Source organism: Hemitrygon akajei, chromosome 29 (assembly GCF_048418815.1).
Source record: "Hemitrygon akajei chromosome 29, sHemAka1.3, whole genome shotgun sequence".
Classification (NCBI taxonomy): domain Eukaryota; kingdom Metazoa; phylum Chordata; class Chondrichthyes; order Myliobatiformes; family Dasyatidae; genus Hemitrygon; species Hemitrygon akajei.
This window is the reverse complement of record NC_133152.1, coordinates 24530235-24548936: the sequence shown is the minus strand read 5'-3', so window position 1 is coordinate 24548936 and position 18702 is coordinate 24530235. Positions and strand designations below refer to the sequence as shown.

The window sequence follows — 18702 nt, the reverse complement described above, 5'->3', positions numbered from 1 at the left end:
GATCCCAGAAAAAATCCATGCGGTCACAAGGAGAGCAGACACACTCAACACCAAAAGTCAGATTGAACCGGTTGCTGGAGTTGTGTTGTGCGGTACTTTAGAAGGTCCCAGGGATCCAAAAGATACATCATAAATAAATTCTTTCATTTAACTGATTTGTCATTTCTAGTTCAGTCTTCACAAGCAGTTTAGTAAATAAAATATTTCAATGGACTGGCAGTATCTTACCAGGCCAGGCTGGAATTTCTTATTAAAGTCATTATTGGGTGTGAACAATAAAATATTATTGACCTTGTTATTGATGCCTGTGCACCAGAACTAGATTTAAATCAGAAGATTTTATCTCCGCACCACAGGAAACACAATGATTACATTTGGTCATTGTGACACTCACTGGTTTATTAGAAGACTGCCTGCACAGCCACTGTACTTCGTTGCAAAGGGAGGCAACAAGTCATGGTGAGGACTTCATCTTTTTAGAGATAAAGTATTAGGAGTCATAGACAATGTATTTGGGATAGAAATTTTAAGGATTGGAAAACACAAATTAAGTTAAACATACCAAGATAATTTACAAAAACATCAATTTAAGAGAACATCGATTTTCTTTGGCAATTCACCAATGTGCCAACGTCTACTGTGCTCCCCATTTGCTTCGGAGTAATGGAGGTCGGTAGGACTCATTTACATTAGTCTGACCATAAGACGGTAATATATAGGAGCAGAATTGGCCCATCGAGTCTGCTCCGCCACTTCATCACGGCTGGTCCGTTTTTCCTCTCAGCCCCAATCTCCTGCCTTCTCCCCGTATTCCTTCATGCCCCAACCAATCATGAATCTATCAACCTTGGCCTTAAATACGTGTAAAGACTTGGCCTCCACAGCCACCTGTGGCAATGAATTCCACAGATTCACCACTCTCTGGCTAATTTTCTCATTCTCATTTAAAAGGACACCTCTCAATTCTGACTCCGTGCCCTCCCACCATAGGAAACATCCTTTCCACACCCACTCTTCTTGAAGTCACATGAAGACCAGAATAGTTTAGGGTGACAGATTTCCTTCTCTAAAGGACTTGATGCTCTAGGTAGGATTGTTTTTTAAAAAAACAATCTAGTGCTACTGTTAGAGAGGCTAGTTTCTTTTCCCCATTCCAGTTTTATTTATTTTATATTATTGAAATTCCTCAACTGCTCCTGTGTGGTTTGAACTCATGTCTTTGAATCTATGATTCTGCAATTAATAATCCAGAATTACTGCTTCTAGTCTACTAATTTAACAATGGTGGGAAGAAGTCATTTTGCAGTGGGAAGACAGAGGAAAGCATAGGGGGTTGCTCATAGGTTGAAGAAAAATCTGTGGAAAGTTTTAAAAACAAGCAAATTCCAAACAGAAATTAGGAATCAGGCTATCCATACAAAGGGAATGGATCTGATAGTTACCTAACCAAAGATACAACACAAGCAGCAGCAAATAAAATCTTACTGTGTATTATGGCATAACATTTTATCACAAGATGACACTAAAAGCACGAAAAGAAAGCTGAGGCTCTCTGGAAAAGTTACAAAGTCTTCAGGACCAATTAGTACCGACATGGATATGAAGCCAGATTGATCTGACTGTTGAGAAAGGTTTTTGAGTATTATAAAGATTTACATGGCTCTATCCGATTCTTTTGAGAGAAAACAAACACACCGATTCCCTCTGCTTCGCCACTAAAAGTCACTGGAGATCACGTCAGAAAGCATCTCGCAGCAAATTCCTAGCAGTTAAAAATCAGGGCACAACAGATGTGGCAGCCATCGTGAATCAATAGAGAAGGTTCGACATACCTTTTCTTACTCAGATTCCATGCTGCTAATTCTATAAATGAGACGACTTTTCAAAAAAGCACCTAAAAAACGATTATAACCTGTCAAACGTTCTCAAAATCTTGGTTTGCGACTTATTCTGACGATGTTGTACGTGTTCAGGCCCGGAGCGTCAAAACCAGTAGATAGGCCTCTACTGTTGAAGGGGAAAAAGTTAAAGAGCTGCCCGTCTTGAGCTTCGAGGGACACGGAGGCCTTGTTGAACTTCAGGACGCACGGGTATGCTTTCTCAAATACGATTTGAAAAACCCTTTCTTCTAGGTAACAAAGCTTGATAGTCCTATACTTCTCGGGTATCAAGGTTTCAATGTGAGGGCCGAACTGCTGCATCACCAAAACCCCTCTCTTGTCTTTCTTTACCTCGTAAAAGGTCAAATTTGAAAATGTGTAGTAGCCAACGTAAGGCTTGGATTCGGGAGGCGGATGGAGGATTCTGTCGCTTTGGCGGAATGCAGACTCCATTGCTGGGATGAGGTAATTATAAACCCCGGCAGTCAAGTCTTCCTCTTGGGGCCGGGAACCCGACATTAAAATGATGAACCCTATTTTGAGGCGAGGAACCAGGGAGAAGGTGGCCGAGTAACCATCCAGATCGCCATCTTTTTTGATGACATCGTAGCCCAGCTGCTCGCTGATTTCCCACGGCGTCCCCGTCCCGCTGACGAAGTAATCCTCGGAGCACTTCAGCACGGGGGTGAGCATCACCTTCAGCGTCTCGGCGCCCAGGATGCGCTTGCGAACGACCCCCAGCAAGGCCATGCACAGCTTGGCCAGGTCGGCAGCCGTGGAGTACATTTGGCCGGAGGGCCGGTACCAGCCCAGGTCGTAGAGCTGAGCCGGTTTGCCGTTGCTGTAGACGCCGACAGCTAACTGAGCACGAACCGGCGGGCTGAACTCAAATCCGGTGTGCTCCATTCCGATCTTGGTAAGGATGTGCTCGGTGACCCAGCGCTGGTAGTCGGCTCCAACAACCTTACTGGCCAGAACGTGAGCCAGGAGGGAAAATGCTAGGTTGCTGTAGTGACATCTGAGGAGGACAGAATATTAGACCGTCAGCCATTTCCATGCGTGCGTGCGTACCCTTCCTTCTATGCATCCAGTAGAACTATGCCACACGCCATTTTAAGTGGGGATATTGGGTCTAGCTTTCAGTTTATTTATGCAGATCCTTCCACCCCTTCGAGCCACACCGCAGTTTAACCCTAGCCTAATCACGGGTCAATTTACAATGACCAGGGAGGAACTCCACGCGGTCACAGGGGGAACGTCCGAACTCCTTACGGGCAGCGGCAGGAATTGAACCCGCGTCGCTAGCGCTGTAGAGCGTTGTGCTATCCGCTCCGCTCCCCCACCCCCACGACAGACTGGAAAATTGGACCTGCTGCATAAAGAACTGTGCAGCATTCAAAATGCACGTTTTGAAGTATTGGCGAGGTGGTACGAGGTGGTGGTTGCTGCCATCGGCGGGAACAGAATGATGCGCAGTGGTACATTCACCAGCTCCAATTTCCCAGTCCGACATTGCTAGCTAGACCCTGCTGCCAACATGCGCAGGCTTCAATACCCCCCATCCCATTTAAATTGGGGGGGGGGGTGTATCGTGTGACATAATTCATCATGAGGAATGATAGTTAAGAAGTGCTAAATGTTTAAGATACAAAGCAACGGCATGGTAGTATAAAAGTTAGCACAACGCTTTACAGTGCAGATGACACGGGTTCAATTCCCGCTGCCGGCTGTAAGGAGTTTGTGCGGTTCTTCCCTGTGGCCAGGTTTAATCCTTCAAGTCCAAAGACTTATTAGATGGTGGGTTGCCCCATGATTCAGCTAGGGCACAGCTAAAAGGACTGTATTTCAATAAATAAACTAATTTGTTATCACTGATAACTGAAAAGTGCTTCTACTTTTACATAATTTTTATTAACTGTGGGTGAGTTGTAACATATCTCCATTACATTGGTATTAAATCTCATTTAAGGTGCTTTAGAAATATAATACCTGCCTTGTCCCACTAAATGTTTAATCATCAGTGTAATCATGCTGCAACTTTGCAGATTAGTTACAATGGCTGTACCAAGTCAAGCAAATACAATACCTTCATCGACCACCTTATTAGGCACACCTGCTCGTTGATGCAAATATCTAACCTATCAATAGGCGGCAATAGTCAATATCTAATCATTAGGCAACATCTCAATGTGTTAAAGTACGCAGTTACGTCAAGAGTAAATATCAGAATGGGGACGAAGTGTCATCTAAGTGGCTTTGACCGCAGAGTGATTGTCGGTGCCAGATGGGGTGGTTTGAGTATCTCAGAAACTGTTGATTTCCTGGGATTTTCACATACAACAGTCTTTAGAGTTTACAAAGATTGGTGTGAGAAACAAAATACTTCCGGTGAGTGGCAGTTCTGCGGGCAAAAACGCCTCGTTAATGAGAGAGGTCAGAGGAGAATGGTTCAAGCTGACAGGGAGGTGACAGTGAATGGGCTACAGTTGAAGGCCGTGAACATCCAGACAGTGACCATTTTATTAGGTACAGTGGGTACTGAATAAAGATTGGGAGTCCTGCCTTAGGCATTTGTCAGGCAAGATTTCATCAGAGGATTTATATCCCATAAATAAATATTGGAACATTTCACCGGGTAGTGGTGGTTCATTGCATGCAAATTTAAGCTACAAATTGTAGGAGAACTAGGATTGCAGCAAGTCAGCAATTCTTTAAAAAGGCAGAAGTTTCATGTTCCGGTCTGTCAGCGTTGGCGGATGACATAAAAGCTGAACTCACACCTTGTACCAGGATCTGCAATGAGTAAATCATCTCTCAAGAGATCCAGTGCCATCTGGGTATTCCCTTCCCAAAGTAGACTTGTGGACCTGAGTCGCCTGGGCAATCCTGCAAATCATTTCAGACAACATTTCAAGATTTTGGCACCAAAAAAAAAAATCCAACACGTATACAGTTTGCCGTGACCATAAATGGAAAACCCATTAAATGCCCAGGGGCCAGGGAGAACATGTAAAGCCAACTGGTAAAGCAACTAATTGGGTTGGGCAGTGAAGTGGCACAGCTGCCACCCCAGAGTCCAGAGATCCAGGCTCAATCCTTATCTTCGATACCATGTTCTCCTTGTGAATGTGTGGACTTCCCCTCGATCCCCTGGTTTGCTCCTACACCCCAAAGACCTACCGATTGGTAGGTTTATAGGACAATATGAGTTGACCCTATACAGTGAAGTCGAGACAGAGTCGGAGCGTGCGAAGCGGAGCAAAGTCAGAGCGGGGAGTTCTGGAGCCCGTCCAACAAAATCGATGGCGGGCAAGGCTTGCTGGGCCGATTTGAAATGGTTGGATACGGGCCGGAATGTGGTGGCAAGGTCCAGGGCCAGAGCGCAGGAAAGTGACAGGGACTGCCCGGGTCTTGGTGTGATGGATGATCTGATGTTTGGACAATTTAAACGCTGGGCTGGATGGATTGAAAAGGCCGGGTGCTGGGGACCAGAGGCGAGGGTTGAGTTGGTTCTGTACGCTCCTCCGTGACATTTACTCCTCTCTCTGTGGCGCTGAGGCTGAGGCTGTGGGCCTGCTCAGGATGCTCTGGTCTTTTTGTCTGCAAACTTCACGACAATTTGCCCTGCTGTGAGATGAATTGAGGCTGTGGGCCTGTCCTGGGCTTCACGTCTATGGACTCACTTTCATTCTGAACGCTGTTGCTTGTTTTTATAGTCTGCACGATTTGCGTTTTTTTCCCTCTTTCTCTCTGCGTTGGTCTTTTTTTTAAAAAACGGGTTCTTTCGGGTTTCTTGTTTTGTGGCTGCCCGTAAGGAGACGAATCCCAAGGTTGTGTAATGTATGCATAGTTTGATGATAAATGTACTTTGAACTAGGTAGGATGGGAATGTGTAGAGAGTAGATCATTAGTGGAATTAGATTGTTCAGAGAACCAGCGCTGACTCAATGAGCTGAATAGTTTCCTCTGCCACAAGGAAATTTCGAAGTGAGCTATGAGGTTTGTGGGTTAACATGAGCAGGTAGAGGTTACAAAGTGTTACGTGTTGTGTGATACTGCTTCTCCCCATTCACGGGCATGAATTTAATTCTCATTTAGAGATACAGCACAGTAACAAGTCCTCCCGGCCCAAAGAGCCACTGCCACTCATTTACACCCATGCGAGCGATTACCCTACTAATGCGTGCATCTTTGGACCGTGGGTGGAAACGGGAGCACCCAGAGGAAGTCCACAGTGGTCACAGGGAGAGCGTGCAAACTCCTTACAGACAGCGGCGGAATTGAACCCCGATCCCGGAACTGAACCCTGCCTGCCCTTACCGCGTACCTGGGTCGCTGGAGCTGTAATAGTGATAGGCTACGCTTTCGTTCGTCACACAGGCATGCCTGTTACTGCGGGGAGCCCGGCGGATCCAGTGGTCAGCAAGATCATTCTGGTACTTCCTGAACGCCCCCCACCCCCCAGTCCAATTTTCCAACATATACTTCTGAATTGTACAAATCCCCAGGCGCAGGTGTGGGAAATAGTTTGGCCATACTGTGCATTGTGCTCACTTTGACTTCTGTAATGTTAACTCCTGCTCTGGACAATGACAGACTAACTTCCTAAAATGATTAACTGGACAATAATTAATGGGTCTCGGTCCGATGCACATCTCGTTTGAGCAGCTTTCCAACTCACCTGATAGCTGGCTGGCCATTCTCTTCAACGTCACAGATGATACTTTGGTGGCGGCTCTCTCTCTCCCTAGAGATACCAGGTCATCTGCTTCATATTTATGTTCTGAGTCTTTTGAGCTTCCCAGTGGGTTTTTAATACTAAAGTTTTTGACATATTTTGTAAGTGGATCATCCAAAGACGCGATTTTTCCTTCCTCCCATAGTTTATACAGCATTATAGTGGGGAATATCTTGGAAATGCTTGCAATCCTGAAAAGAAAATTGATTATGATTATCACAACATTCTTTACTGTAAAGTATTTCAGATTTACCAAAAGTAGTAACAGTGGGCAGCCGTCGATCCCAGGGGAACATGGGTTTGCGCCTCTGGTGGACTGTGGCCTCTCCAGGGTGCAAGCCTGGCGGGAAGATTTGATGAACCAGCTGTTGCCCATGCCCCCTCTCCAAGTCACTGTAGTCCAAGGGAAGGGCAAGTGCCGATACAGTTTGTCACCAGTGTTGTTGCAGAGGTTGCTGGAGTGAAGTTGTAAACAACATCAAACTGTCTTAGGGACCCCAGCTCCGGATTTCTTCCTCACGGTGTACTCCCGAGGCCTTCCCTGTGGGTGGGTATGGCCGCAAGGTGGCGGAGCTTTAAAATCAGTTTTCCTTCTCCTAGGCAGGCTGCTGTCCAAGGCTGACCAAGCCCCACCTGCCCAAAGATTTACCAATATAAAGCAATTGCCCTTTTTAGGAATGAAAATGTACAAAATTAGTCACAACAATCTTCTAATAAACCTGTGGACTTCATTGCTATGGACGGCTGTGGAGGACAAATCATTGGATATATTTGAAGTGAATGTTGGTAGGTTCTTTGTTAGTCTGGGTGAGAAGGCAGGAGAATGGGGTTGAGAGGGATAATAAATCAGCCATGACAGGATGGCGGAGCAGACTTGATGGGCCAAATGGCCTATTTCTTCTTCTATGCCTTATGGTCTTCCCAGAGGATAACAGGACCTCAATTTTTTAATGTATATTGATGACATGGTATCGAGTGTATATGGCACAATATTAAAATTGGCAGATAACACAGAAGTTAAAAGTTATTGAGGATTGTGAGTGAGCGTAATGTAGATTTCAAGGAGACAGAGACAGACTAGCTGGAAGATGACAGGTAAAATTTAATACTGTGAAATGGGAAATTACTAGTATTGGTAGCAATAATGAGAAGAGGCCAAAAGGATGCAATCTGGAGATTCACTGAAAGTCGCAGGGCAAATAGAGAAAGTAGTTAAAAGACAGGATCCTGGGTTTTATGAAGTGAGGGACAGAACAGGGTAGTCATGTTAAAACTTTATGAAACACAGGTGAAACCACAAATAGAGGACTGGGTACTGTTCTGAATGCCATACTTTGGGAATAGTTTTCAAAAACGTGCAAAAGAGATTTATTACCACGATTCGGGGAATGAGGGACTTTATTTGAATACAATGAGGGACTTTATTTGGTTGTAGTGCTTGCAATTAACATGGTTAAAAGGAGACCTTATTTAAAATCATGAAGGGTATAGACATGGGGAAAATCGCTCCCACTGGCAGAGGGAGTCAGGAACCAGGAGACATGGATTAAAGGTGAATGGCACAACTCTCCCACCATCTAGGACATCTTCAAAAGGTGATGCATCAAGGAGGAGGCATCCATTACTAAGGATCTGATCAGTCAGGGCATCAAAGGATATGGCAAGAAGGCAGATGTCTGTGGTTGAATTGGATCTGGGATCAGCCATGATGGAATGGCAGAGCAGACTCAATGGGCTGAATGGCCTGATTATGCTCCTATGTCTTGTGGACGTGACCTCTTCTCATTACTACCACCAGGGAGGTGGTACAGGAGCCGAAAGACACACACTGAATGATTCAGAAACAGTTTCTTCCCCTCCATGAAATCATGAACACTACCTCGTTATTTTTTGCACTACCTTTGCAATTAATAACTTTTATGCCTGTCTTTTGAAGCACTGTACTGCTGTCACAAAACAACAGATTTTGCATCACGTAGGACCATGATAAAATATACTTCTGATATAAAGATAGTAGAGAATGCATTTAATTGCAGTGTTCAGAAAGGAATTAGATAAGTTTTTGAAAGGAAAGAATTTGTAGGTCTATGGAAAAAGGACAGGACTAGCTGGGTTGCTCTTAAGTAGCCTCCTTCTGCATTGTAACCAGTCTGTGACTCTGCAACATCCAAGTATCATGACAATTATAATATTTGATTCTTTAAATCTTCATTTATCTGCAATAAATTATCGTGCAGGGAACTTAATTAGCAGTATAGTTGTTAGTTGGTAACACTGCAAACGACGTTGCATATGAGGATAATAATATCCCTGTGCCCGAGTCTGAGAAGGGAGTTACAGCGGGGGGGAGAAGAGGTCCCGATATCAGTGGGAACATGATAAGTAAAAGAGGAATAACCTACAGGGCTTACTTGTGTGGCAGGGTTTCCACATGGAGATAAATTAAGGGTAGTACATGGATGTAGGTCAACAGGTGTTATGGTTGAAACAGAGGAAGGGTGAATTGAAATAGGAGGAGATAATTAGTGAATCTTCTGAGGCAAACTAAAATGATGCAGATGTGGTGTTTCATTCCAAACTAAATGCCAAGCCAGCACAGTCACACAATTTAATTTCAGATCACCAAAAGCAAAAGAGATATTAGATTTTAGATATTAGAGAATATTAGATTTTAAAACATATATAGACTGACTGGGAAAGAAGCCATTCGGGGAGGTGGGGTAGGAGGGGAAGTTGCAGACGGGGAACAACTGAAGCTGAGCAATTCAAACAGATACAACGCAACTCGGAGCAGAACAGGATGATGAGAAAGTGGACCATCAAGCTCAAATAAAATGGCACAAAAAGATCATTGTAAAGATGCATCACTGAACTGTGTCCCAGCCAGAATAAATTAACATTGCAGAGAGTGCAAGTTATGCTCGGCTGATCAGTCAGCATCTGTGGAGAGAGAATCCGAGTTACGTGGCTGACCTTTGAATAATTTAAGATACAGGAGGCCATGTGATAAATTGACAGGCCCAAGGTGCTGAAGTGCAAGTGCAGCATAAACTCTACGATATACTTTTACATCAGGAATAATCAGGCCATTGTGAAGGATGGCTTAGGCCACGGCTTCCCACCCTCGGGTCCACGGACCCCTCAGTTAAAGGTAGGAGGTCCATGGTGTAAAAAAAGTTGGGAACCCCTGGCTTAGACAATCTCACTGGTTATAAAACATAAGGAGCAGAATTAGGCCATTTGGCCCATTGAGTCTGCTCTGACATTCCATCATGGCTGATTTATTATCCTTCCTAACCCATTTTCCTGCCTTCTCCCCGTAACCTTTGACAACCTTAACAATCGAGAACTCTGCTTTAAATATACTGAATGACTTGACCTCCATTACCAACTGTGGCAAAGAATTTCACAGATTCACCACCTTCTAACTCAAGATATTCCTCTTTACCTCTTTTCTGAAGGGAGATCCTTGTATTCTGTGACAGTGCCCTCTGATCCTAGACTCCCCGTTATAGAAAACATCCTCTCCACGTCCATTCTATTTAGACCTTTCGGTATTCGATAGGTTTTAATGAGATCCCTCATGATTCTTCTCAACTCCAGCGAGTACAGGTCCAGAGCCATCAAACGGTCCTCACACCTTAACCCTTTCATTCCCAGGTTAATTCTCTTATTAAAACCAGCCAGTCTTTGAGAGGAGGTTTGTAGTGTCAGCATTCTAAAGATAATTAAAGCGAGCCACCTTCATCATTTGATCTTGTGATTGATGAAGTAACATAACCTCTTGTAAATATTTTACATGTTACATTAATGAGATGGGGTGGTTTAATTAAGTAATGTGGCATTACTTATTGAATCAACTGTCAAAGAAACAAAGACTTGTGCAATGTGCAAGAAAGGAGGCAGTGCAAAGTTACCTGTAAACAGTATATTCATTTGGTGGAGGCGAAAACTCATCTGAAATATTTTTTTTCCCAAAATTTCCAGTCCACAGCACGGTGTCATTAAATATTACAATAGCCGAAATGGACGGCAGACTCATTGGATGTATTTGATGACGCAAAAGGAAGTCAATCTGTATAAAGACAGAAATATGCACCTGATATTTAAAGACAGAAATATAGTTTTTGCCTAACTCCTGACTGAGTGGGTGGATCTTACCTTTGTACATTTGGAATACTGAATACACACAATTAATAGTGATTCTGCATCTGACATCACGTCCCCATGTTAGCCATGGCAAAGTGACAGCACTCTTGCCTCCAAGTCATAAGATCATGAGTTCAAGTCCCACTCCCAACTTGGACACATTAGTTTAAAATCGATTGCAGTATTCAGGGAATCAGCATCGTTGGACAGACAGTCTTTTGGAAGAGACATCAAAGAAAAAAAAACCTGAAAGCATATGCCAATAGGCTCAAGGACAGCTTCTACCCCCAGTGTTACAAGACTATTGAATGGTTCCCTGGCACAGTAAGATAGACTTTTGGCCTTTCTATATACCTTATTATGATCTTGAACCTTATTTTCCACCTGCACTGCGCTGTCTCTGTGGCTGCTAAACTTTATTCTGCACTCGATTATTGTTTTAGCTCGTATCACCTCAAAGCAGTGTGTGATGAAATGATCTGTATGTACAATATGCAGGACAAGCTTTTTACACGCAGCGATAATAAACCATTCTAATTCCAAAAGATCCCTTGACACCATCCAAATGCACGCAAGTGTGGTTTACCTGGGAGTTGTTTGTGTGAAACTACTGCGCACTTTTGTCTCATGTTTCCCACTGTGTAGTTATTGACTGCCTTGAAGCAGTGAAAGGCACTATATTAATGCAATATACTAAGTACTCAAACGTGAATTTAGCCAAAATGCTTGCTAAGTACTTAAATTCCATTCTTTTAAAGTCATGTATGTTTTGCAGTCTTCTTTCTATTTGCTTTTCTGCAAATCTTTGTTTACCTTTCACCAACTCAGTGAATTCAAACATGAATCATCTGTAATCCTTTAATTTCCCTGCCTTGTTCAGATTGTTTCATGTTATCTCAGCTGCAGAGTTCTATTAATCTAACAAAAAAAGTCAATCCTTTCGTATTTGCTTTACTGTTTTAATCCAGATTAAAATTTGTCTGCCACATCTCGATCCAGTGGCACTAAAAAAAAGAACAATGGTGCAAATCTCACTAACTTTTGCTAATGGCTAACGATGGAACTGCCATTGTTTAAATGTTATAATTCCTTTTGTTACTTTAGGTGAAAAAGGTTATTTAAAAAAAAGTTGTCACACTTAAGAATTCAGCTTTTGGAAAATGGAGCACAAAGATGCCAGCTATGACGTTTCAGTGGGGGCGAACTCTGCCATGGATGGTCCCAAGCCTGGCTGTGAAAGGAGGAGGGTTGGGCATGTGGTTAGTAACCCCATCCCGTAAAAATTCAGAGCTACAGAGATGCCAACAGAAGCTCCAAAGACCTCAACCCTGGGAGAGGAAGGATCTTCACCTAGAACATAAAACATAGAATAGTACAGCACATTACTGGCCCTTCGGCCCACAATGTTGTGCTGACCCTCAAACCCCGCCTCACATATAACCCCCCCACCTTAACTTCTTCCAAATACCTTTCTAGTAGTCTCTTAAACTTCACTAGTGTGTCTGCTTCCACCACTGACTCAGGCAGTGCATTCCATGCACCAACCACTCTCTGAGTGAAAAACCTTCCTCTAATATCCCCCTTGAACTTCCCTCCCCTTAACTTAAAGTCATGTCCTCTTGTACTGAGCAGTGGTGCCCTGGAGAAGAGGCACTGGCTGTCCACTCTGTCTATTCCTCTTAATATCTTGTATACCTCTATCATGTCTCCTCTCATCCTCCTCTCCAAAGAGTAAAGCCCTAGCTCCCTTAATCTCTGATCATAATGCATACTCTCTAAACCAGGCAGCATCCTGGTAAATCTCCTCTGTACCCTTTCCAATGCTTCCACATCCTTCCTATAGTGAGGTGACCAGAACTGACACAGTACTCTAAGTGTGGCCTAACTAGAGTTTTATAGAGCTGCATCATTAAGAAGATGTATAAATTAATGGAAGCTGTAGCTGTTTGGGGTCTATGCCCCAGGAGGGGTAATGGGCTCAAGGAGAAGATATTAAAACAGGAATTTCCTGTTGAGTTGTATCCAATTATCAAGCAGATAAATGTACAATTTTTTTTCCCTCAGGAGCTGACTCAGAGAGGAGAAGGCGATCTCTGAAAGAGCAATATTTATTACTTAGAGGCTTGTGGCAATGCCATCCTTTCACAAAATATTAAAAGTTCACTTTTAAATTAACTTTTTAAATATTATACAGATTGCAAAACAATCATCGGTTTGTACAAACTTGATTTCAGCATCTTAAACGTTGGAAAAGAGCATTTAAATTTCACAACATTATACTTTGAAATATTCGGCTACAATACAGAAACATGGAATCGAGTTCTATTCAGGACAAAATGACTCGGTCTGTAATAATTGTGGCTTATTAATAACTAAAAGCTCTTTTAGACCTCTACGACAAAGTGGAGGATTTTCAGAGGATTGTTCATAAGTCTACTCAGTAAACACCTGAAATCCCTGTTGATGCGTATGCTGTCCCTGGACTCTGTGAGGGAGACTGTAAACATCAGTGCCTTCCTGTTAAAGTGCATTGAATCATCAGGAGTTCTATGTTAAACTCAGCAGCTGGGAAATTGCTATCAGTTTCAAAGAATAGGGAAAATAAACACAGCAGCGTTGACACCTTCACTGGATCCTGGCTAATGTACTTACAAACCTTCTCCAGAGCTTCTTTTAGAATCGGTATGGGGTGTTCCAACGGTACGGGCCGGGGATGCCTCGGGCACATTTCCACCGGTTTAACCTCATTAGATGAAATATCTTCACCTGAAACAGAAAAACAACACAGCAAGAAGAGTTGGACAACTCTGGTTCTTGGACAACATCATTGTCACTGAACAGCAAAGGGGGCAGTTCATTCAGCTCGGTTGGAGGCAGAGAGTGAAGGATGGTGGGAAGCAGCAGGCAGGGGAGCAGCTGGTTAGTATTCAGGTCAATTGCTCACAGGAAATTAGCAGCCTACTCTGTACGGAATGGCACTAATGATACCAAAGTTCATTGCCAAGTACAGTAACTGATGACAGTCCTTTCACTTACTTGTGCCTTGCTTTGGAAGCTTGTACTGCCAAACGAAACAGCACGTCATGGTGATGGACACAACTACAAAGAAGGCCATTCCAAGTTGAGGCCATTTCAAAGCCTTTATGTAGCTTTTCTTCGCACCTTCCCCGTCAGCACACTGTCGAAAAAGAAAACACAGACAGATAGGCACCCCCTTGCTTCCTCCTCCGACTGCCACTATGCAATGAGGATAGAGATCCCTACTACTCCCCATCTCCAGAGGAGTACTCGCTTTGCAGAATTTCATGCTGTTGACGGGTTCACAAGTTCAAAGCTATCTTTAGCCAGCCTGCAATAACAGAGGAACCAGCACAGAGATTGCAACGTAATGGAAATAAAGAATCTATAGTGAAGTTCAGCTCAGCTTGTACATGTCACCGGCAACCACTGAACCAACAGAATAACAGAGGCCATCCTTCATCCAGCACGGACTTACGCATATTTGACCAGCTCCAGTTGATCCTTTAATAAGTGAAATGAATGCTTCTCAAGAGGTTCGGTGAAAAGAGGCTGCGACTCTGGTGCGCCCAGGTTGCCTAGTGATAGGCAAACCTACAGACTTAGGAAAGCAGATAAGTAGCATCAAGACCCTCCGAGAGGACCACAGCCTTGTCTTCGGGTTTAGACCTGGAGATCTATGTTGGTTGGAGTCAGGGCCTTGCGCTATGCCTCTTGGTAGGGTCAGCCATGCCAAACAGGCCAGACTAAGAGTGGCCCACTGGTCCTCCAAATTCAGGGTTCAGCTCAGGGCTAACGACCCTGACTGGTAAAACAAAATTGTTACGGAAACAGCAATGAAGAATCCTTCTACATCTGAGTGCGACGGTATTCCTGAGTCTCCACCCGGGACTGGTGTGACTGACAGTAAACTGAGGGGAAGCTACCGACACGATGAAGGAAGCCCTGAACACTGCCAGTGATGGAGGGCCTTCACTACAGCCGTAAATGCCAGCATCAAAACAGGGTGGACACTGCAACAAGCTGATAATTAAAAATAAACATTTAGAACCACGAACAAAAAGCTTGAGCAAGGCCACGGTGCAAGTTGAGTGAAAGATCAATAAATTCTTCATTACATTGGTTGTCAAGATTTTGTAACAGTTTTCACACAATTCAGTCTACGGACCCTGAAAACCAAAGGGATCACACTTGACCTACGAAAAGAGTGTATTGGAACAGGAAAATGTCTTGGCTTAAGCTGCAGTTATATCTAATCATCCAAGAAGACAAAAGTGCAATTCTTAGAGAACTACCTGAAAAGGGGGAAGTGAATTCCAAAGATAAGATCATACTCAAAAGTTCAAAGTAAATTTACTTTTCAAAGTGCATATACCTGATTGTTACCCTGAGATTCACTTTCTTGTGGGCATACACAATAAATCCATTATATAATAATAACCATAACAGAATCAATGAAAGACCCAGGAAATGTTAACTATTTACATTTTAAGATGCCTTTTAAAGCTTTGGAAGTGCAGAGAAAGCCCAGACTCCCCATCTTGAATTATAAACATTTTTACCATTGTCAGAAGTTGCTCACATCCACTATTGCCTGTGTGATGAGGAATGGCACTTTTAAGATTGGGGTGACTGAGGACAACAAGAGACTTTGAATAGAAGGATGGCTCCAGCACAAGGTCCTGGCTAGAGATCTTTCAGGAGGTAGAAGCAAGGGTTGACCAGACCTTCCCTCTGCGGTTATACAGGCTCAGAGAATAACCTCAGCCTGCACCCAATGTTGTGAATTCAAGCAATCGATTACAAGCCAAAATTTCTCATCATCTAAATGTGAATTAGTAATTTTGATTATGGATCTGTGCAGAATTCAGCAAGGTAGAAAATATATATTTCCCAGTAGCAGTTTATCATTCATTCACCCGCCTAAATAAAACAAGACTTCCTGCTCAACATTGCCTGATGGACTATGGACCAATTGTGCATAACAGCATCAACAATATTGCTAGACAACTTTGTCAACTGAAAAAGAAAATGCAATCTGTTATGGTGACTCGTGCAAGTTGATGATGAGGTTCTCATATAGTTTTGCAAATGCCTTATTTTGGCTATGTTATGTTTTGTAACTGCAAAACACTGAACCAATTCAAAGGAAGACACGGGAGTCCGAAATGCGAGTCTAACTTTGTGTTAACTTTGACCGAGGTGCGCACGTATCATGTGGTAGGTAGTGTGATGAATGATGTATGCAATTCATGTGTTTTTATGTACAACCATAATGAATTTGATAAACACCAAAGAATGCTTAATCAAACAATACACTTACATGATTACTCAAAATATAACTGACATTTTAAATACATGATTTCTAAAGGATTATCAGAGCATGCGAGAAAGGGTCCACACTATTGAGTCACAGAGATTATTCTTGAAGTTTCTGATAAGACTTGAGCAATGCCACATGTAACTGAATCTTTAGGGAGCAAATAACAGGAGTGGGAAAAGAACAACTTCTTTTCATCCAGCTGGCTCATGCATTGTGACATCTGGTGCAACACATTACTATTCTTCCCCATCACACCCGAGCATTATAACCTCCTCGGAGACACAGAATACTAAAGGAATAGGGATTAAAATGAAAATGCCCCTCTTCATTCCCCGTAGACCGGGAGATGATCCTGTCCTTGATTAATATCACACAGAAGGAACATGCCAAGATCCTAGTGTCCACTGTGAGATGCAACTGGACCACCATTCTATCTCGAGATAACCACCTCTTGACATCTAACCAGTATTGGTCTTCGATGACTTGAGACTCAGCGTTGATTTTTATTTTCTTATTTAATGAGATGTAGTACGGGACAGGCCCTTTGAACTGCGCCGCCCAGCAACCGCCCCGATTTAACCCCAGACTAATGATGGGACAAGTTACAACGACCAATTAACCTAACCAACGGTACGTCTTTGGACTGTGGGAGGAATTTGGAGCACCCAGAGGAAACCCACACAGTCCTGGAGAGAATGCACAAACTCCTTAGAGACAATCTTTACCTTTTGTCACTCATTCATGTCCTATGCCTGGACAGCTCATACATCATATTCATCCATCCATACATCCAGACCCACACATCTTCCAAAATGGACCAGGAAATGAACCAGATTCGGTAGCATTTAGGGATGGAGAGTACATGCTTGCCCAGAATTTATTGCTTTTTAAAACTCATTTTCTAAACTTTTATCAGATCATATCTATGCTTATGGTTCTCTAAATGGAATAATCCCAGTTCCTTTTACCTATTTGGATAACTAAAGGCGGTGTAAACGGATGATTAATCCAGTCCTCCTCCACACCTTCTACAAAGCTTCAACCATCCTCCAGTCAGTTACCTTCTGCCAAATGGATTTGAAGAACAAATTTCCCCAAATCTATTTCCAGAATTAGTAAAATGCATTAGAAGGCATTACACGAGACCAAGTTTTATGAACATCTACAAACAGCCTACGTCAGAGAAAAAAAATGTTGTTTTTGTCTCATAAAATTATCATTTTTTTTAAAAACTAAGTGAAGGTGAAGGATGCAAGTCCACAATGTGGCTTGCTGAGATGAAGTAAATCAAGAAGCATTTTAAAAAATTTATTTCAAATACTACCAGAACTGAGTGCATACACTGGATTAAAAAAAAAACAACTAAGCATCCATTTGCATTTGCCACCATTTGGCTCTTATACAGGTCAATGGTTTTAACACACATTGTAAAATGTACACTCAATTTCCCTCCACAACCAACTGCATGTGACTGGGAAGCAGGGCAATATTCTGCATGTTAGGTATAAAACACTTAAAAATTATTGCTCATAAGCCTTAACGTTAATTAGTTCTTCACTCGACCTATCACTGCTCCAAGTCATTCTTCGATTTCATTTTCTCAGCAAAATGCAACCACATCTTTATTGCTTAAAATTAAACATATGAAGAAAATGGCAATCAAGAGTATAACCATAATTATATGTTATCACTTCATTGTCAACAGGAAACTCACCCAACGGTGTGCTTTACTCAATGGTGGCATATCACAAAAATGTCTTCGATGGAACACGCACCCCAGTGTTTAAATCATGGGATGCTTGTGATGAAAGGCTGCAAGTGCTTTGGTTCTGACAATTTCAGATCATGTGAATTACCAACGTGCTCTGCTCTGTCAACACAATTTCTCCTTTCCTGACGTCATAATCCATGGGTTTATGTCTTAATTCTACAAGTGGGAAGCAAAGTCTTTAATCCTCCTATTTAATTCACTTTTGACTGAGTAGATTTCTTTCAAGAGGTAAAGTAATACCAAAAGTACCAGTTTACTGTAATTATGCCAAATGCTTCGTTAATGACTGTGCTGAAATCATGCACTTTGGCTGCAACTCCCTACCACTGGATTCAAATAGCTTATCAGAGAGTATTCCCTAATCAAATATGCTATCAAATCTGTTGGCATACTATAGCATTATGCTTAAAAATTAATATGACTACTTTAAAGAATTTTGTTTTAAATAGATCGTGCAAATTTTAAAACCAAGCTACTGATGGCAGCTGTCCTCTGCACACAGCTAAGTGTGCATGTTTAACAGAACAAACACCAGGAAATCTGCAGATGCTGGAAATTCAAACAAAAACACACTCAAAATGCTGGTGGAACACAGCAGGCCAGGCAGCATCTATAGGGAGAAGCACTTTGAAAGTACTTTCAAATCTCTTACTATCTTTCCTTTCAGTTAGTCCTGACGAAGGGTCTCGGCCCGAAACATCGACAGCGCTTCTCCCTATAGATGCTGCCTGGCCTGCTGTGTTCCACCAGCATTTTGTGTGTGTTGATGTTTAACAGAAGTCAGGATAGACTAAAAACACACACATGCACAGAGTACATATTA

The 18702-nt window shown here is 42.7% G+C and overlaps 1 protein-coding gene across 4 annotated transcripts; it reads right to left on the bottom strand.

The window, feature by feature from the left end:
* Window positions 1-1474: 1474 nt before the first annotated feature.
* Window positions 1475-18177, bottom strand: LOC140718563 (putative beta-lactamase-like 1). 4 transcript variants are annotated; one of them, XM_073032529.1, is made up of 7 exons: window positions 17823-18177; window positions 13804-13945; window positions 13424-13533; window positions 10536-10693; window positions 6562-6809; window positions 4661-4766; window positions 1475-2898 (listed from the first exon to the last, which is right to left on the bottom strand). In XM_073032529.1, exons 1-7 carry the CDS (start codon window positions 17850-17852, stop codon window positions 1926-1928), a joined length of 1767 nt encoding a protein of 588 aa, XP_072888630.1. In that variant the 5' UTR covers window positions 17853-18177; the 3' UTR covers window positions 1475-1925. The 4 variants fall into 4 exon arrangements, with proteins under 4 accessions (XP_072888630.1, XP_072888631.1, XP_072888629.1 ...); XM_073032530.1 differs by lacking the exon at window positions 13804-13945; XM_073032528.1 differs by lacking the exon at window positions 17823-18177 and having other exon boundaries at window positions 13804-14367.
* Between the last annotated feature and the right edge of the window lie 525 nt (window positions 18178-18702).